The sequence below is a fragment of the Haliaeetus albicilla genome, chromosome 23, assembly GCF_947461875.1.
Source record: "Haliaeetus albicilla chromosome 23, bHalAlb1.1, whole genome shotgun sequence".
NCBI lineage: Eukaryota > Metazoa > Chordata > Aves > Accipitriformes > Accipitridae > Haliaeetus > Haliaeetus albicilla.
Window position 1 is genome coordinate 16,656,216 of NC_091505.1, and position 25,588 is coordinate 16,681,803.

The 25,588-nt window shown below is 49.0% G+C and overlaps 1 protein-coding gene and 1 long non-coding RNA gene across 2 annotated transcripts; both read right to left on the reverse strand.

Annotated features, from left to right (window-relative positions):
* Window positions 1–1,167: 1,167 nt before the first annotated feature.
* On the reverse strand, window positions 1,168–11,414 carry RAP2C (RAP2C, member of RAS oncogene family). Its single transcript, XM_069811397.1, has 4 exons — window positions 11,297–11,414; window positions 10,771–11,180; window positions 8,613–8,932; window positions 1,168–3,654 (listed from the first exon to the last, which is right to left on the reverse strand). The coding sequence occupies exons 2-3, from the start codon at window positions 11,041–11,043 to the stop codon at window positions 8,654–8,656; spliced, it is 552 nt and encodes a 183-aa protein (XP_069667498.1). The 5' UTR covers window positions 11,044–11,180; window positions 11,297–11,414; the 3' UTR covers window positions 1,168–3,654; window positions 8,613–8,653.
* A 5,245-nt stretch (window positions 11,415–16,659) lies between these two features.
* Window positions 16,660–21,650, reverse strand: LOC138690654 (uncharacterized). Its single transcript, XR_011329411.1, has 2 exons — window positions 21,423–21,650; window positions 16,660–18,831 (listed from the first exon to the last, which is right to left on the reverse strand). It is a non-coding gene; the product is annotated as an uncharacterized lncRNA (long non-coding RNA).
* Window positions 21,651–25,588: the final 3,938 nt, after the last annotated feature.

Consider the following 25,588-nt stretch of genomic DNA (forward strand, 5'->3'; position numbering starts at 1 on the left):
GGGATTAATCCACTTGTTATATCTCAAAGCAGACCTAATGTGTCAGCTACCACACTCACTGACACTAGTCAGAACAGAGCATGCTTCACCCCCAGCCTGTTTCATCCAAGATCACTTAGAAGGGCAGCCTGCCCTTCTTTGTCATTTTCCTCTCGAGGTGGAAACTACTCCTCCATCTCAGTGAAGCAAGTGTGAGCAGGAAGAAGAAACAGCATAGAAACCTACCTACAAGATAAGGCTAATGCTGTTTTAGCTGGAGGAGCAGTGGTAAGCATGCTAGGTGGTTTTGTCTGTTGACACATCACTTGAGGACTGAAGGTACTAAGGTAGCAAGTTTTTCTAAACTTGAAATCACATTTTACATTAATACATGGCTTTAGTTACAAATGCAGTGTTAAAGGTCAGTATCAAGACTGTAAGTTCTGAGGAAGATGCACTTTTTGTTACAGGGCCCAGATGACAATCACTGACTTAGCAAACTCAAGGCTTTTAGTGAGCATTTAAGATAATTGTTATCAAATAGCTTTGAGCACGCTCAGCTGGAAGGTTTTCTAGAAAAATCTTTTGCCTCTCCTGCAGCAGAGGTCCAAGAGTGCTTACTTGGCTAGTGTGGTAGAAGGATGACAGTTCTAGATTACTATGGTGGAGAGCAGCTAGAGACACTGTGAGATGATGCCAGGACCCATAGCCATTGCCATCTTCAGACACACACAAAAGCCTACATGAAAAATAAGAACCTTAAAGACATGGACAAGACAAACATGGGTACTTGTTTTGAATAAAGCTTTGTCATACCAGCCTACGAGGAGAGGCACCATGGCTGCTTTGAACAGGGTCCCCAGCTCACAGAGGACTCCCTGCCTTGCACAAGAAGATGCACAGCCCTTTCTCCCTCTCCCCTCTACTCAGGGTGCCTGAGACAGTAAGCTTTACACCCACTCTGGGCACAGTTGTACAGCCTGTTTCCCTGAGTTGGAAGGAGTCATTCATCACAATTCAGATGTGGTTACTATGTTTAGAAGAACCAGTACCTCAAAAAAAAAAAACCAACCCCAAAACAACCAAAACCCAACCCAAAAAACCACACACACAAAAAAACCCCCAAAACCAGCAGCTTGTCAGTTCAGCCCACTTTAGAAGAAATTGAACACAGACTAGTCACCCCAGTTTGGTAATACAGGTATCTATTTTATTAAAAAAGTTACAAACAGGTGGACTGTAGGGTTGTCTTACAAAATGACAAGAATGAATTCTACTGGAAAAATTTTTACAAAGCATTATAGGTAATTGTTCCGTTTTTGCACTTGTTATTCCAGATTTTACCTATCACTGATAAAGATACAGTACATTAGATACATGATGTTAGGTTACATTTTTATTTGTAGAGCCCTACTGCAGTGATTTGAACAACTCCTAAACAGATGCCATAGTAAAGACAATACATATTGCATTTATTATTAGCCTCTTACTCTAATAAGCAACTTCACATGCAATCTATTGAGGAAGCCTAAAATAACTTTTGGTCCCTTTTCCCCCCAAAGTGTGCTGAAGAAACCATCTCTCGTTTTCCCAGTCCTGTCACTCTAAGCTAGTTCAAGTTTTTAAAGGTGTTTTTTTTGTGGGGTTTTTTTTTTTTTTTGCGCTGAGGTCAATGAAAATGAACACTGGTCTGATAACTACCCATAGGGATGAACCACTGATTAATAGTAAACCAACTTTTTCCCCCTTAGACAAAGGAAAACTAAGATCTTTATGAATTACTTTTATTTCCTATTACTTCCTTACAACCTACAAAAAAGATCAACAACCACCACTTAAAAAAAAAATCTACTTTGAATACAAGGTTTGGTTTAATTCCAATATTAAAGTGCAAACCTAAGTATTAGCCTCAGCCTGTTTATAAAGTTTGTACAAACAGGGGGAAAAAAAAATTTCAAGTAACCCCACAGGAAAAAAAAATAAAAAAATCAGGTGTTTTGATACCCAAGCAGAAAACCTGGTGTCCTCTTCTTTTCAGGATTCAAATTCAACACTGAATGTAGACTCAGAATCTTTATTTCTGCTAACACTGTAAAGTCAGCCTGCATTATTACCAATAAAACACATTAGTGTTGAGATACTGTACCGGTGATCTTTTATTGTTTTAAATGCCATCATCCACAATACAATTCGTGAGTTTTAAACTGCTTAACCTCATATATCCATCACTGCTTTTACCGGAGCTTTTCTCAAAGTTATTTAGCTATTACAGGGAAAGAATGTACATTTCTAGAAGCATGTTCAAATGACTAAAGCTGGGCTCCTAAAAACCTAGAACTTTGGTGCAGTAGGTGAGCTGCAGTTATTACATTTCTGCAAAAAAAAAATTACACGTTTTAAACCACTGCTAGAAAAAGCTCTCATGTATGCAACATGTTAATAAAACTGAACAAAAAGATTTCATCTGTTCTTTGTACATTTTCATTCTGCTCTTTATACCTGTGTTATTGTTAAAATTTTCAAGTATTCAGAGAAAATGTTGATCAGGTAAACAATAAGGAAGGCAATGGCTGTTTAAAGCACACTTGCAGTTAGTATCACTGAAACCTGGTGCTTTTCCCCTTGTTACACCAACTTGTCTCTAATATTAAACTTGTTTATTGGGAAAAAAACCAACTAAAAAGCAATTTGTGACAGTGCAAGAAAAACTTTAACAAATATTGCTTTAAAATATTATTCAGAAAGACAAATATTAGGAACTATAAAATGTAAAGTGATCTTATTTGCATTAGATTTACATGTGCAGAGGTCTACTAGATGTCTCTTAATGTGCCAGGCAAAGCTGAGCTGACTGACTAGGCATACAGCCCGTTTTGAAGGATACATTATCCCTTTTCAAAGGCATAACGAAGCTATTTGTAAACAAGCAAGTTCAGAAACTCAGTAGAAGGAAAAGTGTGCTGCCATTTTTCAATGCTACAATTGTCATTTTTGATTAAATGAGTTTAAGAAACCCATGATTGCAAGAAAAGAATCATCAGCTGGAGACTTTACATCCCATTCCAAGTAATCCCTATGGTCAAATTGGACCAGTTACAATATCACAGCTGCATTTGCCAAGAAAAGGGATACTACATCCATACAACAGAGGTGCCTTCAGTATCTTTTCATGACACTGTCACACGTAAACAAAAAGTCTCAAAGAATGACCAACTACATTGTAGGAGAAAACTTTGCAAATAGAAATAAGCACTGATGCGAGGTAATATACAGAAGTAACCATTTGTTTAAGGCTCAATTTATTCTCCATTAAAACTCTCTTCTTTTAAAAGGCATTGAGTAGGTAATACTGAGTTTAAGTATTTAATAAATACAAGTTCAGAAATTGATTAAAGAAATCAATTAAAATATTAAAAATGAACTCTTGCATATTAGCCATTACATGAACTTAGAAAGCTATAAAAGGACTGATAGATAAAGAACAGATTTTTAAACTTATGGTAAACATGCTAAGCATTCTGATTAAGGTGTGTGGATCCTGGAGGCCACCAACCTTATGCACTTAGATGTATGGCAATGTGCTGTAATAGAGACAGGTTTACCAAGGCTCAGCTCTGCAACCCGGGCTGAAAGTTCTCCAAAGCAGCATCTGTGCAAGTTTCCTCTGAGTTTTATCTGCAATTTAAACAAAATAACTGATGAAAGCCATATTCAATACACATTCAAAGTGAACTCAGCTTCTCCCACAGTGTGGGACAGCTAGTTTTCTGTACTGAGCTCCAAAGCACTGCTTTACATAGTGGCATTCTTGAAGTTATCCTCCTCTAATTCTGGTAATACAAGAGGCAAGCAGGTTGCTATGAACTTTGTAACAGCTGCCCCCTGTGGGATACTAAATTGCTTCTAAAGATCTGAAACAGGTAGGAAATGTAAGTTCTCCTGCAGAGAGATACCTGCATTAGACTGCATTGGTGGTGAGAAGGCACTACATCACCCAGTGACATGAAGCAATGGCATTTTGTACAAGTTCTGGGAACAGGTAGATGAGCCAACTAATTCAGTTTTGACATCCGAGTTCTCAGCATTCAGATCCCCTAAATTACTACTAAAAAAACCCCTTCGCAGTCATCAGACCTAGCCTCAGCAGGAACAGAACTGTACGCTACTGTTCTCAATCATGCACACAAATGTAAGTGGTGTTACCAATGTGACCAATACATCTTTGTATTTCTGACAACTTGCTTGCACTTCACAAGATTTATCTGCAGACATATCCTAAAAGCCTCAGTCAAAGCTGGGTTTGTAGAAACCTGTCCTTCATATGCACCTGCATGTACTTCATTGAAGCTTGATCCTTAACTTTTCAGGGATTTTGATGAGTCTTCTCTATTCTTGAAGTAATTTCTTCTTTGTAGGAGTCAGGATCTTACATTTACTACTGTACTGTTTCTTTTCAGCTGTTGATTTGCTCTCAATTAACAGTTTGTCACAACAGAGTGCTCTGACATAGTCAGGGTTCCCTTCTTGCCTAACAGCTGGTCACCACCAACATCCAGGAGCAGTACGCCTGCACTGACAGGAACAAACAGCCAAGTTTTGCTTGCTTGTTTGCATGTTTTTGAACTAACAGTAATTCTCACCCAGTCTGGTGAGCACATGTGCCCCCACACACTGATGCTGGCCTGCGAGTTTTAGATGGGGAGGGTCCCTGTACTGTCAAAACAGCAAACAAGCATTTAGCTTTTAATGGGGACAGATCAGACCTGCTTAATAGGTGTTTTATCTTTGCTTAGAGCACAGGAGAGGCAAACCATTTACAGTGCAGCTCCTCATCCTACCAGAGTTAGATCCATCCCAAAACTTCACCTAAATCCAGCACCCAGTGCTGTAGCCAGCAAAGAATTGCTGGGGACAGTAAGAACAGAAAAAGCAAGTAATGGTATTTTCTTCCACATGCTCCTTCAGCATCCCTGTATTTACAGATTAGGGACCTCCCAATTCAGATTTGTCATCTTTCCATTTAACTTGTGCTTAGTTACTACAATTAGTACCAAAGTACCTTATCTGGCTTCACTTGCCCATGAAATTTCTATAGCACTCTCTAGTCCCTTCAGCAAGCAGGCAGGAGAGAAGGGGCTGTTAGACAATCTAGTAGAATAAATTTATCTGTGTTGTATAGCCACAGACCAGAAGACAGTATACTTTCAGTTTTTATCCCTAGAGAAGACTACTCTTCCTTCAGTGCTTGCTAACACCACTCATGAATGGAGGGGACAGAAATCACTAATCAGCATCAGTCTTTCACCCCTGTATTAAGGTGTTCCAAATCTGACTAGTACTTCTACAAAAAACCTTTAACACACCAGCACTGCAACAGGTGCCATATTTTAAAGATGATTTAAAATACAAAACACTGTCATACTGAAAATTCAAAAGAAATACTAGAGCATGGAACAGAGAGCAGCTACTGGAAATCTCACATCTCTGAACGCAATACTGAAATGACAGAAGACCACTGCAGAAGCAGGAAGGGGGGGGGGTAACAGGATGCAAGAACAACACACATTTTTAAAAAGAACTATGGGTTATCCTGATTAGGTAGTTATGTTCCATCCTTCATTTCACCCAAGGTGGCTGACGAAACAGTAATTTAAGCTAGTACTACTCAAAAATGCCATAGTAGAACCTACACATCATCATACTTGACAGATATGTTGAGGTATCGGTACCAAAATGAGGTAAGTGGTATCTGCTAGTTAACACTGACAGTGAAACAGCCTCAGATAAAACCAGGCCCACCCCCCCACCCCTCCCATTGGTTTCTCCATCAGAATTGTAGAGACACAAACTTCGTTGTGAACTAACTGTCCCAGACATAAAACTCCTCCTGGACACAGACAGGTCACGGAACTGAGAGATGACAATTATGCCAGTACAGAGCTATAGTTCAAGCCCACTTCTTACACTCAGGTTTTCAGGCAGCTGGTTCCACTTCCTCAGTTTCGCTTTACCTAGGAGGGGTCACTGCTAAAGCAGATGTTTTAGAAGCAGCAATTGTTTTGTGGATCACAGATAAGCAGAAGAATTACAAAGCTGATTACATCTATCACAAGAGACCATCAGCAGCTCTTCTACACTAGAGCACATCAGACAGAAATTATCAGGCAGTAAAGGCTTATCATAAAGTTAATGAGATCCTACACCTACTCAAGGTGTAGAACAAGGACAGAGTGGGAGCCAGGAAGAAGAAAATATCCTGAAAGTGCGAGGCTGAAATGAAAGATACGGAGCATGAAGCCTATGAAGAGCCAGGACGAGTAATAAGGAAAGATGTTCCAGGCATGGTGAGATCTGGACTGAATAGGAAGCTGCTTAGGAAGGACAGACTTACTTGTTTGGCACAGGTGATGAGACTGCACTGGGCGGAAGGAGCACCTCCTAGAAGCAAGGAAGTATTTTGCTGCTAGAGGCTTGATGTGACATTATGAGCTAGGCAGAATGAAGGGGAGGAAATGTGTATTACAGAAACTTAGGTTCCTCTACCTCAAGAGATCACTAAGACACAAGAATACAGCTGTTTCTTCTGAAGCAAGAGCATGCTTAGGAAACTCATCAAATCTAGGCATAAGTTAGGATTCAGAGGAATAACATATGGCCCTGTCTCCCGCCTCAGTTTCACTTTTAAGATTAAACTTGATATTTAATGCTAAACCCAGAACTGGCCAGGTTACAAAGAAGCCTCCCTTTGAAGTAACCAATTCTGGACAATTCTTTGTCCATAAATTTCATGGACAAAGGGTCTGATTTTGTCAGTGTTGAAGACAACAACCTGCAGAGGACAAACCACTAGTAACCCAGGGGATTGCCATAACCTTTGGCATGATACTTCAAGCCCACATACTCTTTGTTTGTGAAGCTGCCTTAGAACTAGCTGAAACTTTGCATTACTATAAGTGACTCAAGATATTAACCCTGTAAGCACTTAGTTAAGAAAGCAGTAATTGCTTTGATATACTCCTTCCTAGAACCCTACAAGGCTCTGCAGGTGTTAGGTATTAGCATACAAGGAAAGACCTTATTTGTATTTTTCGCTGCTCCAACACAAGCGGTTTCCTCGCCTTTCAGCAAGCAAATCTTGAACTTAGACACACCCCTTACATGGTGACAGCAGCCTTTCCTAATTTCACAGGACTGGAGATAAAAACATCATGTATTATCTTTAGAATGACAGTGCTAGGGTCATGAGTATGTAAAATTTTACATTCACAAAGCACTTGATAACAATCTCAAAGACAAGCTTTGAGACTTCACTCTCTGACCTTGCACTCAAGATTAAAGAGGATACATGGTCTAAAGCTTCCAGTAATAACCTAATTTCCCTGTTGTCACTCAAGACACAAAAACCTCCTTTGACTCAAGCAAGAGTTATTAACATGGCAGTTGGAGCCTAAGCCTCAATCAGTGCAGCTGTCAAGAGGGACAGTTCTTTCCCCTGAATTTTTATGTCCTCCCTCATTCCTGCACTTGCCCTCAGAGATCACATCGAGTTGTTTGCCAGGACAGGTCCAACAGACAACTGAAGGTCTGATGGACCAGCTGGCTGCACACAGAGTGTAACAATGATGTAGAAGAGCCCTATTCAGTAACGTGGATTCAAGCTGATGGCGAAACTAGACCTGCAACGGCTAAGAAGAAAAACAAGAGCGGGGAGGGGGGTGTCCAGAACCACCTCACACAGGAATGACAGTGCTGCCGCATGCAGAGGAGGAGCAGATTAATTTACACAAACAGGTGAAAAAGGTACTGAAGAAGACCACCATACATGTGAAGGGCCAAGAGCAGCTATCCTTGCAGATAAAAATAAAAACCAAAGCAATACCCAAGACAGGGGAAGCTTCATAGAGGCCCCTCTGAACACTGCACTCTTGCCACACCTCTTATGAGTCACTGGGAAAGGAAAAAGTCTGCATTGGAAGCCATTTTATAGTGTGTTCTCTGGTCTGGAGATTTTAGATGAAGAGCACTTTGCACATGTCCTCGACTAGTACATGTGGGCTTCAAGTCACTCCTCACAGCTCATGGTGGTTCTCTTTTAAACTTATTCCACTGATAAGGCAGAACTGTACTCTAAGTACATTCAGGTTCTGTACCACAGAATTTTTTTTTTTTTTTTTTTTAAACAAGCTCGAAGTCTCAGCAGAACTATTGGGACGCTTAGGTCACAATAATCCCATTGAGCTCCCAAGGTAATTCCCATTACTTGAAAATAATTCAGATACCAACTACAACCAATGAAGAAACCCACTGCAACAGCACAAAACATTATTAAGGATAACGTAACGTCAAATACAGCACTTACAGTCAAAATAGGTGCAGATGAGATCATACGCTCTGTCTCACTGTAAAATTACTGCAAGTAAATGCAGTGTTCCCCAACTAACCCTGCTGAAGTAACGCAAGAAGTCCATTTGACTCAAGTAACCACATGCAACTGAATGCACAAGCTTCCATCTCCATCAGAGGAAGGCCACCTCCAGGTTAGACTACTTAATTTCAGACTCCTTGTCACACTTTATCTGCTTACTTAAACAGCATGCCTATGCACCTCAACTAGTTATGACTGTTCCACCAACCTGCTCTGTATGGCCATGATTGAGGTTTTTCTTAATTTCTTTCACTGGACGATGCAAGTTGTACAACACTGATCTTGTTTTTCAGGCAGGGAGGCATAGTTCATTTGCCTGACGATCTCAGCAAACAGTTCATCCACCATTGTTTTACTCTTGGCTGATGTCTCCATGAAGGGACAGCCCCACTCCTGAGCCAGGGCTCTGCCTTCTGCAGATAAGACCTCCCTCTCCGACTCCAGATCCACTTTATTCCCCACTAGGATCAGAGGAACTTTCTCGTATCTCTTCACACGGACAATCTGGTCCCTCATCGGCTTGATGTCCTGATCAAACAATCCAACTGGTTAGTACATTTAAGTAATCACACGGAATTACTATACAACCACTACAGAAGCACATTTTAATAACCCTCACATGCAACTGGACATTCAAAATACATCAGAAGACTTCTTAAATTCATACTCACATGGATTTAGAACTCGGAGAAAGTTTACTACCCATCTTTAATAAAAGTTATTATTTTAGGTAAATGCATACACATTTTAGAAAATGTGTGCGTATATACAAACAGAAAGCGACTGCTGTACTCTAAGAGAGACTTTCAGTTCAGCTAGAGGAAGATACAGCATAGCTGCTTTGAGAGTTGATTTTGGTTTTCTGAAAAAAATTGTCTCAAGTCTAATGACCTGTAACATCATCAGCAGCATGCCATTACACAATCATTTAGGAAGTTTGTGTTTAGTTTACAGCTTGAGAAATCTAGTAATTTAAATAAAGTCTTCTCACTTGCGGAATGCTTAGAATAATTCATTGGGAACACATTTAATCACATGTAAGTAACCAAATTAGATGCTGTAAAGAGATTTTATTACCTAGAGATGCATTTATTCAAGTCTGAGCTAACATCGGGGAGTTTACACTTGAAAATCTGAGTCAGCCTCCTCTGTCCCCTGAGTGTTTTAAGTTACTATCAGTACTACTAAGTTCTACAAATACTTGCATAGTTCTGAGACAAAGCAATGAAAGCGTTTGAAGTTACCACTGTGTAAAAGAACTGCAGAGAGTGGTTTACACCTACAGGCTTCAGAGTAAACATGCTACAGACAGACAGGAATAATTAAATATTAACAGGGTGGATTACTAACTGTGTGTCCATTCCTTCAATAATGGGGACTTGCTGGTCCCTAAAACAAGTGAAAATGAGGGGAAAAGCATCCCAATGTCATTGCTGTTGTTTTCCAAAGACGGTATGTCTTCAGCTTGTACTGGGGCTATTTCGAGGCCTCTGCTATGATAAAGTTTAGCCTTCAGCAGAAGCAAACATACTGCTTCAGTGGGGGTGTGCAAGGTTTTGCCAAGCAGCTGGAATACACCCAACTCGGCAACTGAAGCCAACGCAGTAGTTGCAAATCCCTGCACTGCATGCAGTGCTGCTAAATCCACTTATTCCCCACAAATAAAGCCTCACGTCTAGAGGCAGCTTAGACCAGTTACTGGCTGAGATATTTCCATTTTTTGGAGAGTTTTAACATAGAAATGAAATCCAGAGCCACAAATTATCACATATGGCTTGCTTCTCCTCTCCTCTCAGTACACCACCTACGCTGTGAAAGCATCAAGCTTATGCTGGACAGGAATATATTTGGGGGGGGTGGAAAATAGCAGCTTACTTCACAAGTCACAACTGCAGAACAATAAGACTCTCTTCTTCAAGACCAACTGAAGAAACAGGCCTTTTAAGAAGGAGGGGAGGGGAAAGAAAAAAAAGGGAAGTCTCGATTTTAATATCGAGTGATTTCTTCATAAAAGGGGATTGCCAGAAGAATTCTGTTGGGGAAGTGGGAGCGGGTCATTGTTCTCCAACACTGCGTGGGATTTAACAATGGTGGCACCCTGATAAGTACCTGCGAAGCAAGCAGTTTTCCGTCAGGAAGCAGGGCTGGTCAATGCACTTTCACACGGGGCATTTTCACTTTTGCCCCTTCGGAGGTAAAGAGCTTAAGGCACCCAGGGCTAGCCCTGAAACTCCCTCCTCGGCCCAGCACCTTCCCCGGGGCAGGAACGGCTGCGTCCGAGGAGGGGACGCCGGGGCAGCCGCCTCCCCGCCCCCCCGAGCTGCCGGGGCGGCCACCGCCCCCGCCCAGGGCCCGGGCGAGGTTACCTGGAAGGACTGCTGGTTGACCAGGCTGTAGACGAGGATGAAGCCCTGCCCGTTTTTGATGTAGAGGTCGCGCATGGAGGCGAACTGCTCGGTGCCCGCCGTGTCGAGGATCTCCAGCACCGAGGGGGACGAGTCCACCTCGATCTCCTTGCGGTAGAAGTCCTCGATGGTGGGGTCGTACTTCTCGATGAAGGTCCCGGTGACGAACTGCACCGTCAGGGCGGACTTCCCCACCCCCCCGCTGCCCAGCACCACCACCTTGTACTCCCGCATCGGGCCCCGCAGCCGCTCGCCGCTCCCCCGCCGGGCCCGCCGCCGCGGCCCGGGCCTAGGGCAGGCGGCAGCGCGGCCCTCGCATAGCCCCGGCCCGCCTGAGGAGAAGGGCGAGGCCCCGCTGCTCCCGCGCCGCCCTGAGGGGGAGAGAGACAGCCGTTAGGGCCCGCCTCGGCCTCGGCCTCGGCCTCGGCCTCGGCCTCGGCCTCGGCCCCGGCCCCGGCCCCGGCCCCGCCGCCGCCCCGCTCCTTACCGCCGCGCCTCACTCCATCCCGCCGCGCCTCCGCCGCGGGAACCGCCCGGCAGCGGCCGCCCCCGCCCGGAAGGGTTATGCTGCGGCACCCGGAAGCGCGCCCCTCCCCGCCGCTTATCCCCGGTCACTTCCGGCGCGGAGCTCCGGCAGCGCCGGCTGGGCACGCCCCGCGACGTGCCGCGTCACCGCCCGCGCCAACAGGGGCCGGGCGCTTGGTGCGGCCACACCCGCCGCGGGGGGACGGCTTTGCGTGTGGCACCGAGGCAGCGCCGCTCGCCTCCTGTGTGGGGACGGCTTTGCGTGTGGCACCGAGGCGTCCGCCCTGCCTGGCCTCGCAGCGGGGAGCCGCCCCGACATGGCGGCCGGCAGCAGCCGGCGGGCGCTGCGGCGGAGCCCGGGCCGGGGGGGTGGTGAGGGTGAGGGTGAGGGAGACGGTAGGCGGGCGGGCGGTCCCCGAGCCGTGCGGCCACACACGCCTTGCATCCCCGGTGTCCCCTCACGCCGGGCCCCGGAGAGCCGGACGACCCCGCGGGGTGAGCGCAGGCCCCGCGGCCGATCGGGCCCGGTTCAGCCGCCGGCCGCCCGCTGTGAGGCCGAGCTGCTCCCGGGCACCGGCGCCTTACTGGAGCCTTCCAGCACAGAAATCGTTCTTAATCACGGCACAAGTTACATAAAAAGGCGGTTTTCTTGAGGAGCGCCTTGGCCAAGTCCTGCTCGGCTCTCACTAACTTGAGAAAAACTCATGTCTCGGCTGCCGGCCGGGAAGAGACCTGCTGGGTTTGGTGATGTGGAGGAAGGAAGGGAAGGGCTGGTGGTGGTGGTGTGGAGGAAGGGCTGAAGGGCTGGCGGTGCGGCGGGGGCAAGGCAGGGCGCAGGCCTGTGGGGAAAGGGAGACGGCCTGTGGCACAGTCGGTGAGTGGCAGGGAGGGTGGAGAGAGAAAGTACGCCGTCATCACGATTTTACGTGCCTAAAAGCGTGCTGCTGATAAAGCGGGCTTATAAAAGATGTTACCTCTACTTACAAGCTTTGTCCTGTATCCTTACACCTTCCCGGCCGCAGCAAAAGAGCCAGATCTCGCTGCGTGGCTGTCACGTACTTCCACAGAGGTTTTGCTTTTTCCTCCTGTTTTCTTTCCCTCAGAGCCCTTGTCGCACAAAAAGCCTGCCAGAACCGGCACTGACTCTCCCAAACAACAAACCAGTGTGTGGTGGCTCCGGGATGCTCGGTCGCTTGGGCGGCTTCATCAGTCCAGCCGGCCGACAGCAGGTGTCAGCAAGGGACCGAACACGGGAGCAGAAGCCGCCAAGCTGCCGGCGTGGTGGAGCGGTGGCCGCCTCGCTCGGCGTTCTAGCCCACCCAAATGCATCCCCGGGCACTTTTGGAATTAGCCCTGGCGTTTCCCCCATCAATGAATTTCCCTCGTTGTTAAGAGGAAGTAACCAAGAAGAATAAACAGCTGTCTTCTTTCTAAAACAATAAAATCCCTCAGTCACTGGCTTGATAGTTTGCACAAAGCATTCCCGCCCATAGGAGAAGCTGCCCTCTAATATAACCACATTTGTTTCTGGGCACCAGAATGCTGCTTCTCATGGTCTGCAGAACTGCAGCAGACAGATCAGATGCAGGATTTGTCCCTTCCCTGTGTGCATTACCTGTTTGATTGAAAGTCTGAGGCAGACACTGCCGTGTGTCCATCTTGTGTCTGTCCTGTGCTTCCAGCAGGTCCTAGAGAGGTGCCTGGCCAAGGCTAAGCATCATCCAAAGACGCATATAAGGTATGGTAGAGGTGGCTCTGCTTGTGGTTGTTTTTGCAAATAGCATTATTTTATTCACTTTCTTTCCATAAAGAGAATATGTCCGTTATGGGGAAAGCTCAGTGAGGACTTCTAGCCACCAGAACAAATCTTACATAAGTTACACCAAATTTGAGTCACTCTTCTTTATTGCATGTAAGCAATAACCCCTCTCTTTCCTTTGCCATTGCCTCCAAAATTGTTTTGTCAAGTGAATTGTTGGCATGAGGTAGACATGCCTGGATGGAAGACATTCACATGGCTGGTGAATCAGCTCAAAAATGTAGAAAGGTGAGCATTAAAACAGGCTGCCTCCTATTTCAACCCTATTATAAATCATGAGCAGTTGCAAAGTACCTAATGCACTCAAGGTGCTCAGGATAAAGGAAAGATGAAGGTGCTCGCAGAGGAGCTTCCCATCTAATTTTAACCATGACACAATCAGCAACAGTGACAAATGGGGGGGGAGGGAGAAAAGGGGCAAGGGAGGATGAGGGTGACAATAATGAGATTACACAGTCACTTAGGTTCATTATGCGCATGTCTTTGTGGTACTGCCGGTCCATTATGTTTGCGATGAGTGGAGAAATGACTAAGGGAGAGGAATCGGGGCAAAGAGCACAGCGATGGGGCAAGCGGAAGAAAAAACAAATACATTTTTGTGCAGTTTGACTTAACCAACAATGCCTCACTCTTGGGCTGAGTGGACAGCCCAAGCAGGTGGGCGCAGGATAGGGAACCTGGATTTTTTTCCTCCAGGTGCTTAATCAATATCAATTTGGATTCCCGGAGGTTTATTTCCCAACTCACAGCACTTTGTACTTGGCTATACGTGTCTACAGCTGAAAAAAAAAAAAAAAAGGCTGGTCTCAAAGTGCACCCAATTGTTCATTATCCTTAAGACAAGTCGTTCCCTTCATTAAACAGTTTGCACAGCTCTTTCACCGCCTTGTACTCTACCACGTACGTGGAGCCACAAAAATAACCGGTGATGTAAAAGGTTTTGAAACTCCAGATGGGAATAGCTGCTTCTGCCATAAATGGCCAAGCCTTGAGCCAGCCACGCAGGGCACGTCCTGCCGATACCACTGCTCTGCCACTCCCTTGCTATCACCATCTCCGTCCCGGTGAGGTGTGGCGCATCCTGGGTCAAAGGCCTGATCTAATCTCTGCTGCCACTTTCTCCCCGCTCCTGCCAAACAGAAAGGCGCCAGTCTCGGACCTCGGAGCTGCCCCAGGAGGGTTTGCCCTCTCTCAGCAAAACAAACCTCCCAAATGAGCATCTGGGCAGGGTTTGATGCTACCAGAGCAGCTCTGTGCTGTTGGTGGGCTCAGCTGCTCTATGCCATGCCTGCAGCCAGCAACAATAACGCAGGCTCTTATTAAATTAACCTGCTAAGACACAGATCCTGCAGGGATGTTCAGGGAACAGACAGATGGCACAAGCAAAGGCCAGGAATAATTGCAATCCCCACCTCACCGACATGAGAGATGGATCCTGCCTGGTGCTGTGTCCAACAGGGAGGCAGGAGGGAGGGCAGGCAGCACCCTGCCCTGCAGAGCCAGCCCCAAGAGGTGACGGAGGAGCATCCCCAAGCTCTGGAGGGAGTGAGGAGTCCAGAGCATCTCCCATGGCTGCCAGCGCGGGACTGCACCACCTCCCCACCAGCCAAAGCCTCCCCACCCCAGCCACGGCGTGGACGCTGCCCGGCTGCCTGTTGCAGGCTGTCCGTGCTGTCATTATCGACCCGCTCGCTGCTCTGACTCATTGTGTCTGCCCGAGCTATAAACCAGGCTCTTCTCTGCCAGGAAGCCTGCAGCAGGCTGCCGAGCGAAGGCGGCTGGGTAGATACGCAGCAGGGATGGCCTGGATTTCACCTAAGTTACCGTCTAGCTGGGCACATCATTTGCGCAAATACATGCAAAACCAGCTTAAGACCTAGTGTCGTTTCTTCTCCGCCTCTTCCAGTGGTTTTGCTAATCCACTTATTGTGCCTTATGGTGTTCAGCATGTTAGCTGCAGGGAAGGGACTGGCTGCTCGGGGCTCGTATGGCTGCCAGAGCACTGGGGGCTGCTCTCACATGCGGCTCTTTCAAGGAGGTCCTGTCATACCAGTCGCGTAACCGTAATGATGGTTTTTGATTTCAGCTCCATCAGATTATGGTGAAATATGTCTTAGGGGTTGGATGTGTTCACCTGGCCCAGGCACCTAATTCTTGGGCTATTTCAGGCAGTACGACCTGCAGAGATACTTTTCTTCTTTGCCAGCTTTTCCTGCCAACCTAGAGATGACTCAGAGGCAAATTCTGAGGACCTTTCTCAGAAATTTCTCATTTTATGCCATCCGTCAGCTTTTAGCCATTACTTTAGTAGCAACAAAAGACATGCTGGCACTTAAAAAAAGGTAAAGATCATTTTCCAAAGCAATTACTGATTCGGCGGCAGAAGTGGGGCTGCACTGAATTATAATTGATACAAGGAGTTTATTGGGATTTCTGGGAGGAGAAGCATCTCTCTTTGGTCCCCAGGCATGGTACCAGATCACCAGCCATTTAGAAAAGCTTGGCCCAGGAGCTGGTTGTTGCTGATGAGCAGCACCGCAGGGGAAGATGCTGTCGCTACATCCTGCCACACTCACAGCCTGCAGCCCCTCGCCTCCGCACCAGCCCTCTCTCCTGGCTATCCCCTCTGATGCTGCACCTCCTGCCTGCACGATCAGCATCCTGCACCAGGGCCGGCAAGCGGGTCTCCAGGTGGTGACGAGTCACCGCTCCGTGTGAGGACACTGGTGGTGCAGCCAGAAAGCTGGTTTCATGGGTCACTCCTCTTCCTATTTTCTCCAGTCATCGAGCTATCTCCTCACTGCCCTTCACGGTCCGAGCTAATATAATCCGTACCGCAGTGCCTGGGAAGCGCCTCCAGCTATTGCTCACCGTATCTGTGTTGGGATTGTGCCGAGCCACAGCTCCATGGCTCCCAAAAAGTGGCCTGTCCTCCAAGCACATGACATGATGCCAGCACGGCATGCTCTCCTTGGATACCCGCTTCCATGAATTTCTGCAAAGCTGAGGGGATGGGGCTGTCCTCAGGCTTGACCTTGTCAAATCACCAGCACATGTGACAGCCTCTCCCTAGAAATATACATACATACATATTTTAAAGTTTCTAGCCAACATTGTAGTAGAGTAAAACTGAAAATACAGCTCCTTAAGGCTCAGAAGACAACAGTGAACACATAAACGAAACCTGTTGCTTTAAACCCCAAATGAGAAGAAAGGAGGGGAGAAGGTAAATACACTGTCAAGATATATTTTTAAGCTTTTTGAAAATAAAGCAATTTTAAACTGATGTCTAACAGAAAAGTTTCCATTCGCTTTTAAAATTCCATGGGTTTTCCTTTTTTTATCATATTCCTGCAGCATTTGCAATTTAATGCTACAGAAATGTGCAAACTTGTGCATGAAATGCGCTAGCAAAATGAAGCAGCCAACAATTAATTAGAGCAAAACCCTCTGCTTTACTCCCATTGGAGAGAAAGAGAGAGAGAAAACATAAAATTCAACCCAAATGGGGTATTGAGAAAGTACTTTAATATGATGTCGATTTTAATATGCAAAAACATTTCTTTCTTCTTTATAATAAATTACTTTTCACTTGACAGTTTCCTCGTAGCAAAGTGACAAGTATTATCCCGAATGGTTAATTTCTCTGTGCAGACTCCAGCGCTGAGCTCATTAAAGCATGCTGAATCCCTGGGCGGGAGCTGCCAGGTTGTGCGATGACCTGAGAACATTACAACCACCGTGTGGTCTCATTGCCAGCCCTGGGACAGGCAGTGTCACCGAGACGCCTGAGCGCCTTGCCTTGCCGGCAGGACCTGGGTGCCTTGGTTTGATGACATGGGGATGTTTCTGCTGAAATACTGGTGCCTCTTTCCCGGGGCAACTTGGAGCACCCCTCCTGTCTGGGATGGGATGCACACACACACACCAAAACTGGGTCCTGGCAGCACTCACGACACATGGGAGCTACGTTTCCCAGGTGTGCAATGCCACCATCACCAACTGCTGCGGGGTGGCACATCCACATGGCATGGCCCTCTTCCCCATGCTTATGGCACTGGCTTTGCCATCCATCGCTTTTCCCCAGCCACAGCTGAGGATGCGTATACACAGCAATGTCACTGGAGAGTCCCCGTGCCACGCACACATCCCCAAACGGCCACGCTGCACGTGGCTCTCAGGAGGGTGGCGATGCTGCTGGAGGAGATCAACCTGAGGCCGGAGGAGAAGGCTTTCCTTTGGCAGAAAAGTGCATCGGCAGAGCTGCGAGCAACAGCCAGCCAGGCAGAGCTTCTCCCCAGACTGCACCTGAAAAAGCTAACAAACAAAACTGTCTGCGAAGCGAGAACACGGCGAGCTCATTACGAGACACTTTATCAGCCTTCCTGGCAAGGAAGGCCGACGGAACAAAGCTGCGTGTCCCTCTGTGCCAGAGCCTGTCAGCTCCCCTGGAAATGACACCTGGCCGCTTGGAGGCAGTCCAGGCACCGGTGAGGGTCTTCGCAACACCCCAGAAAGCTGCAGCCTGGATAACATGCGGCATCCGTCATTGTCATCCAAGGGAGCTGAACCACCAGCCCTCAGAGACTGGCTGCTCCAGGAGCCCCGCATGGGAGCCAAGGGGTTAAAGTGCTTGGCCGGGGAAGGTCCTTGGAGGAGAAAAACACCGACACTGCTTAATTAGAGTATTCAAATTGGATGGAGTTGCAAAGCAGTTAATTTCTCAACTTGAAGAAAACAGAATTAATATTTGCCAGACAGGATCAGAAGCAGTGGGGGCCATCGACAGCCTCGCTGGGGCTCCCTGTGCTGGGGAGGACTCCAGAGGTCTCTGTTGTAATTGCCCACGGTCTTTATTATTTTGTTCTGCAGTTTATGAACTTGCTCGAGTTCATTTTGTGGATAAAAGCTGGTGATCCAAACTCCAGCTGTATCTCTACCTTCAGCAGCAAGGGGTTGCTGGCTGGTTTGGTATTGCAGAGCAGTGCTTCGGCATTTCAAAGACTTTCCTAATTTACACCGTCTGGAGAGGATCAAACTCCTGGCTGGTGAAAGCGAGCGTGGCTCTGATGGGGCCAGTGCTCCCTCCTGGCCTCCAAGGCAGCCAGCTGCCTCACCGTCCCTGCACAGACAGACAAACAGAGCTCTGCACGAATGGAGACACCGCTCACGCCAAGGGTCCACTGCCTCATTCATCCATGGGCATCTCAGCATCAGCAGCCCCTGAGTGAGCCCAGCTATGCCAGTGCCGGCGAGAGGATGCTCTTGCCTCTGTCTTGTGCCACAGCAGACCTGGAGGCAGCTGCAGTGTGGGGATGTGGACTTGGGACGCTGGGAGGAGAGTGCCGAGACTCATTCCTTGGCTAGTCCTTGTCCACGGGCTGGCAGGTCTCCTTGAGCTGGTCCATCTGCCTCATCCCTCAGGCTTTTCTCATCTCCTGCTTTTTGCTTTTCTAATCTTTTTCCCCATATTTAGTCCCACACCGAATTCTTCCCCATCCTCTTAAAATTCTGCAAGTCTCTTAATTTTTTTTTTTTTTAGCTTGGCTGCATAATTGTGAAGCGTCTTGAATCCCTCTGTGTTAAGTCTTCATACCTTGTGCTGCCACTATGTTCCAATCACTTAAACATGAGGTCTTCGTACATTATGCCTGTTGACACAAATTTTTGCATGTTCCCTAGAAAGAAAATCATCCTCCATTAGCCAGTGCTTTGCAGTGAATGAGAAGGGACAGCACAGCAGGAGCAGAGGCAGCAGCCGAGGGTCCCCACCCTGCACTGCGCCTCGAAGCGACACTGATGGCTGAGCTGGGCTTTCTTTCTCGGCAATATCTAGTTGCTCTTCAATAGCCGCGAGCGAAAGGCTTTGACACCCTCCATCAGCACTGCACCAGGCGAGGGCTGGCACGTAGCCGGGCTGCGTGGCTCTGCGGGGTCCCCCATTGCCCTCCCGCCGGCGAGGCGGCTGCCGCCATCCCTGGCATCACCCGCCAAGTCTCAGCACAATGGGAAGGGGGAGAAAAAAAGCTGCTTCCCTGTGCACAGAAAAGTTGCGCCGAGAGCAAAGAAAATCGATCTCTGGCTGCTGAGCCTCTCTAGCACTTTGTGTTGCTGAAAGGAATAATCAAGCCCAGCCCTGGAGAAGACAAAGATGGAAAGAAAATAAAAGCTTTCCCCATCAGGATGATTTCTGCCTGGGGTTGAGGCCCTACCCAGGGACCCCAGCGGTGGTTTTGGGAGAGGATGCGCTGGGGCTGCTTTTGCTCCTGGGGGTAGTTCAGTGCCAGATCTGCGAGGATCCCACAAAACTTCGCTTTTCCTGCTCACTCGGCAGGTCTGGAGGGAAGGGGAAGAGGGAGGGTGGCTAACAGAGCTCCTGGCCGTGGGGCTGCCACGTGCCCTCACACTGGCCTTGTCCAGGGCACATCGCTTGAGCCACAACACAACTTTCTCCTGTCCTTCTTGCAACAGCCACGGTCTGGTGAAAAAGCCTGGCTTTGTTTGTGCCGGGGCCCTCGTGGGGCTGCATGGGTCGGAGTTAGGAGACAAGGAGCAAAGTGCCGAAGTGCCGCTCGTGGGGCAGAGCGGGGAGAGAAGGCACTTGAGGGCTCCTCAGCCGCCCACTAACACAAGCCAAAGGCTGGGCTTTGCCCTCCGCAAGAGCATGGGATGTTTGCCACAGACACCACCAGCAGCAGCTCAAAATCTGGTTCTAATACTCCGTTGCCTCAATGACTACCAGATTAAAGGAAAAACCCACATTGAAAAGGGGATTCTGGAGGCTCTTCCCGCTCCTGCCAGCACACCCTGAGCTGGTCCAGCCCCAGCTTCAGCTACTTGCAGTCTGGAGGACACACGTTTGGGGAGGCAGCCCCCCAGCCCCATCCTCACCAAGCTGTCCGACAGCGGTGGGCAGAGCTGTGGCAGTGACAGGCACCTGCGAGGAGGTGTACGGGGGGGACCACCACATCCCCACACTGGACCAGGGGAGCAGAGCTGTCACCCCAGCCCCAGGCGAGCACTGCCAGAGGGATGCTCCATCGTTTGGTGTCCTGTGGAAGATGCAGGTCGATGAGGCTGGAGGTGGGGAGAGGCAGAGAAGCGAGGCAGCTCGGGCTGGAGCAGATCTTCTCTCCCCACTCCTGCCTGCACGCTGCAGCCCTGCGCCAGGACCGGCCAGGCTGGCTGGCTGGCTGGCGGTGGGCGTTCGTGACTCATTATCCCTCATCACCATCCGATGACACATTTACTGCCAGCAGGATGGGCCTCCCGCCAGCACGGCAGCCCCGGAGCCTTGCAGGAGGGCGGCTGGGCTCTGCCAGCGGCTCTGCCGATGCAGACGGGCTGGGAGGTCACCGGCTGCAGCCCTGGGATGCACAACCCCCTGTGCACCCCTGGCCGGGTGGGTAATCGGGGCAGACCAGGTCCCTCTGTCCTGGCAGCAAGTGGGTGCGGGAGCTGTGCAGGCAGGGTACAGGCAGGGTACAGGCAGGGTACAGGCAGGCGGAGATGGGACCTGGCCATGGCCAAGCGGGGCAGGTTGCGGAGCCAGCCCAGCACCCTCACCTCCAACGGCACCCAGCCCGCTCATCCCAGCATCCTGGCTCACGGCGCCGGGCCCACGATAACAAATGCCTTTAAAACATTCTTTATTAAGTGAGAAATCTGACTCTGCTCCCCATGCCAAGCCCTAATACAGTGCAGACCTAAATACAGCACTAATGCGAAAGCTTAAAGGATTTCCCATAATTGAGCAAAGCTAGCAGCGGGGCGAGAGCCTCGCGGGGGGAACTGCAGCCCACCTCCCTCTCCAGCACAGGCCACCCTCTGCCCAAACTCGCTGGCCCAAATCCAGCCATAGCCCCCACCCTTGGACTGCGCGACGTGGGGAATTAAAAAGTCTTCCAAGGCCTCATCCTGCCGAGCCTAGAGCCCCCAGTTGCCCTCGTTACCCTCTCCAAAATCCCCTTGATTTACGCAATAGCACAAGTAGCATCACCGCATGTGAATTCCCACCTCCCCGCGTCACCCCTGTCCTCCCGCTGCCGGCGCTGCTGGGGCCCTGCCTGCCCCTGCCTGCCCAGAGCCCCTGCTGCGGGGCACGACGGGGCCGGGGGAGCAGGATTGAGCACACCCAGCTCCTAAAACCCCCAAGGATGCTCGGAGCAGGGGAGCTGCTGAGCCAGCACCAGCTGCTCCTGCACACCCTGACGTCACGGGGCTGGGGTGGCCGCCAGCAGCCTGCACCCCAGCAAATACACAGACTTACCTTTGCATTACCCCCACCCTGGTGCTGCTGCACACCGGCTCTGAGAACACTGCTGGTTTAATGGGCGACGTTCTGTGTCTCCTTACTGGCATGGTGGAGTGTGACCCTCGGGCAGGCTCACCCTGCAGGGCGAGATGGCTGGTGACTTTGATTCAGGCTTGTGTTTCTGCAGGGAAAAGCAAACAGTATTTTTATTCAACAGGAGTTTTCCAGAAGCTTTGTAAAGTACTCACAAGCACCTTTGCTTTGGCGCAGACACATGCACCCCAAAACACCACCCAGCACCCCTTGACACGCCAGTGTGACCACACAGAGCTGCTAACCAGTGGGAGCCCTTCCAGGCACCCGGGTGCCTCCACACTGTATGCGTGGGGGCAAGACAGAGGGCTGTCGGGGCTGTGGGGTGAGCGGGGACACCACCAGGGACACGGCCACGAAGCCCTCCGCCGGCTGCCACGGTGCGTGCAGGACATACAGGAGCTGCAGCAGAAAGTCTCCCACGGAGATCAGCTGAATTACGGTGGCATAAAGCATTAAAGCAGAAGCCGCATCGATTATAAACACAGGCTTTGAGCACACGATGGCTGCAGAGGGGATGAAGGCAGCAGCTCCCTTGGGAAGGCGCAGATAACATTTACAAGCAAATAATTTACATGCACCATGAAGCAAAGCAGAAATACCTCTGCAAAACCCAGCTGCAGCTGCAAAGAGATAAACGGTGCAGCAGCGTTGTACCACGGCCTCCCGCCCAGCTGCAGTGATCCTCACTGCGGCAGCCAGCATGGGTGTTGCAGTGCCATCACCTCGGGGCTGGATTTACCCCTTAGGATCAGGGCAAGGGCAGTGGGAACAGCCTGGAGAGGATGGAGCACACGGCTGCTAAACAGATTGGCAGAGCCACCCTGAAAAATCACAGAATCATAGAATGGTTTGGGTTGGAAGGAACCTTAAAGATCACCTAGTTCCAACCCCCCTGCCATGGACAGGGACACCTTCCACTAGACCAGGTTGCTCAAAGCCCCATCCAACCTGACCTTGAACACTGCCAGGGATGGGGCATCCACAGCCTCTCTGGGCAACCTGTCCCAGTGCCTCACCACCCTCACAGTGAAGAACTTCTTCCTTACATCTAACCTAAATCTACCCTCTCTCAGTTTAAAGCCATTACCCCTCGTCCCATCACTACATGCCTTTGTAAAAAGTCCCTCCCCATCTTTCCTGTAGGCCCCTTTAAGTACTGGCAGGCTGCTATAAGGTGTCCCCAGCGCCTTCTCTTCTCCAGGCTGAACAACCCCAACTCTCTCAGCTCGTCTTCACAGGAGAGGTGCTCCAGCCCCCTGATCATCTTCGTGGCCTTCCTCTGGACCTGCTTCAAAAGGTCCATGTCCTTCTTATGTTGAGGCCCCAGAGCTGAAGGCAGTACTCCAGGTGGGATCTCATGAGAGCAGAGTAGAGGGGGACAGTCACCTCCCACGACCTGCTGGTCATGCTTCTTTTGATGCAGCCCAGGATACGGTTGGCTTTCTGGGCTGCAAGCACACATTGCCAGGTCATGTTGAGCTTCTCATCAGCCAGCACTTCCAGGTCCTTCTCCGCAGGGCTGCTCTCAATCCATTCTCTGCCCAGCCTGTATTTGTGCTTGGGATTGCCCTGACCCATGTGCAGGACCTTGCATTGGGCCTTGGTGAATTTCATAAGGTTTGCACAGGCCCACCTCTCAAGCCTGTCAAGGTCCCTCTGGATGGCATCCCTTCCCTCCAGCGTCAACCGCACCACACAGTTTGGTGTTGTCGGCAAACTTGCTGAGGGTGCACTCAATCCCAGGGTCCATGTCGCTGACAAAGATGTTAAACAGTGCCGGTCCCAATACTGACCCAAGGAATGCCAATCATTACTGCTCTCCACTTGGACATCGAGCTGTTGACCACAACTCTTTGAAGGTCACCATCCAGCCAATTCCTTATTCACTGAGTGGTCCATCCATCAAATCCACGTTTCTCCAATTTAGAGACAAGGATGTCATGCAGGACAGTGACAAATGCTTTGCACAAGTCCAGGTAGATGATATCAGTTGCTCTTCCCTTATCCACCAATGCTGTAACCCCATCATAGAAGGCCACCAGATTTGTCAGGCACAATTTGCCCTTAGTGAAGCCAGGTTGGCTGTCACCAGTCACCTCCTTATTTTCCATGTGCCTTAACATAGTTTGCAGGAGGATCTGCTCCATGATCTTGTGGGGCACAGAGGTAAGACTGGCTGGCCTGTAGTTCCCCAGGTCCTCCTTTTTTTCTCCTTTTAAAAATGGGGGTTATGTTTCCCCTTCTCTAGTCAGTGGGATCTTCACTGGACTGCCACGACTTCTCAAATATGATGGATCGTGGCTTAGCAACTTCATCCATGAGTTCCCTTGGGACCCACGGATGTATCTCATCAGGTCCCATGGACTTATGCACCTTCAGGTTCCTTAGATGGTCTCAAACCTGCTCTTCTACAGTGGGTGATTCTTCATTCTCCCACTCCCTGCCTTTGCCTTCTGCGACTTGGACGGTGTGGCTGGAGCACTTGCTGGTGAAGACTGAGGCAAAAATGTTGTTGAGTACCTCAGCCTTCTCCATATCCCAGGTACAAGGAGGAAAGGGCGAAGGCATTTGCAGCAAACATCTTCCAGCTGAGCCAAGCCTGGCTGGGCCCCTGCTTCTCCAGGCCCATTCCCATGGCCTTCAGGCTGTGGCTCTTTCTGTCTCTGTTCAGGTCCCCTGCCCACAGACATCCCAGAGGCCTCTCAGGCTGTTCACAGGGATTCTTTTTCGGCATGTGCTGCCATTTCGGAGATGTACTTGAGGCAGGGTCCCACTTGGGCTGGAAGAGGTGCATTGGTCCATCATCTGCAGTAACAGCTCGGAGAAAAAGCAAGAGGGTACAGGCTATACTTCATGCTGCCCCACGCTCTGACGCAACCCCTCCTGGGAAGGGCTGGAGAGGATATTTTAAATCCACAACTCATTGGGGATGAGCCAAACATTTCTTTCTCCGGTCTCCTTTTTCTCATAATAAATAGATCAAAGTGACCTATTTATCCAGCAATAAGTCCAGATTGAATAAAAACTGGCTTTGGACCACAGAGGCCCATCTGAATATGGAGCAAGCCTTGAAAAATAGATCCCCCCCCCCCCATGTTTCCCACTGAAGCTTCAACAGCCAAAGAGCTAAATGGAGATTTTTTATTAAACTTGGCTTTCCTGCACAAATGTGCCCCAGTGGAGAGGAAGATAGATAGGCTAGGTGCTGTAATATTTCCAAATGACACATGCCATAAATACAGTATCGTGTACAGTTTGCTCAGATCCTTTAATCCAACTTCATCTATAAAACGGTTTCCAGCAGCTACTCCTGTGACTTCTAGAATTGGGCCCCAGGTAAAATCCCACATCCCTGGCCCAAGGATGCTGTTTGGCCTTGAAACACAATTTAAAGTCTCTTGTTAATGGGCTACCCTTGAATTTCGGTGCTAGTGTGGGACTCCCGTCCCCAACCCTCCCTGCAGGGGATGCTTCTCCCAAGTGGAGCTGGTGTCTCCAAGCAGCCAAGGCTCAGCCCTTCCCACAGCTCCGAGGAAAGCATCCCTTGCAAGCCCCCGTCCCCTTCCCACAAAGTGAACCAGAGGAAAGCTGGCAACAGAAACTCATGAGTAACCATTCAGGAAGGATCCCATCCTTCCACAACATCCACTGCTTAGAAAAGTTTCTGGGTTTTTTTGGTTTAGAAACAATTCAGACATTTAATTGTGCCATCAGACAAGGCAGGAGTCATTTATAGAAAAAAGCTGTAAGTGGCCTTGACACACAAATGGAGTCAATTAACCTGCAAGGAGAAGTCAGGGGAACAGGCTGATGAAAAAGAAAGTTATATAATTTGTCCTGGGCTCCGTCTGCCTTTTTTCAAAGTCAACAGCTTGTCCTACTAAGAGTGATGGGGAGGAGCGGTGTCTGCACAGCCTCCTGCAGTGTGCCTCCTCGCTGAACCGCTCCTGCCCGAGCAGCTCTAGCAGACCTGCAGCCCCCGCAATACTTGTTTTTAAACTCCTAATTTTCCCTGAGTCAGATTCTTGAACTCTGGGAAAATGGCCAGCGATGCCTCCCATGCTGCGCTCCCCTCCCTCATGTTG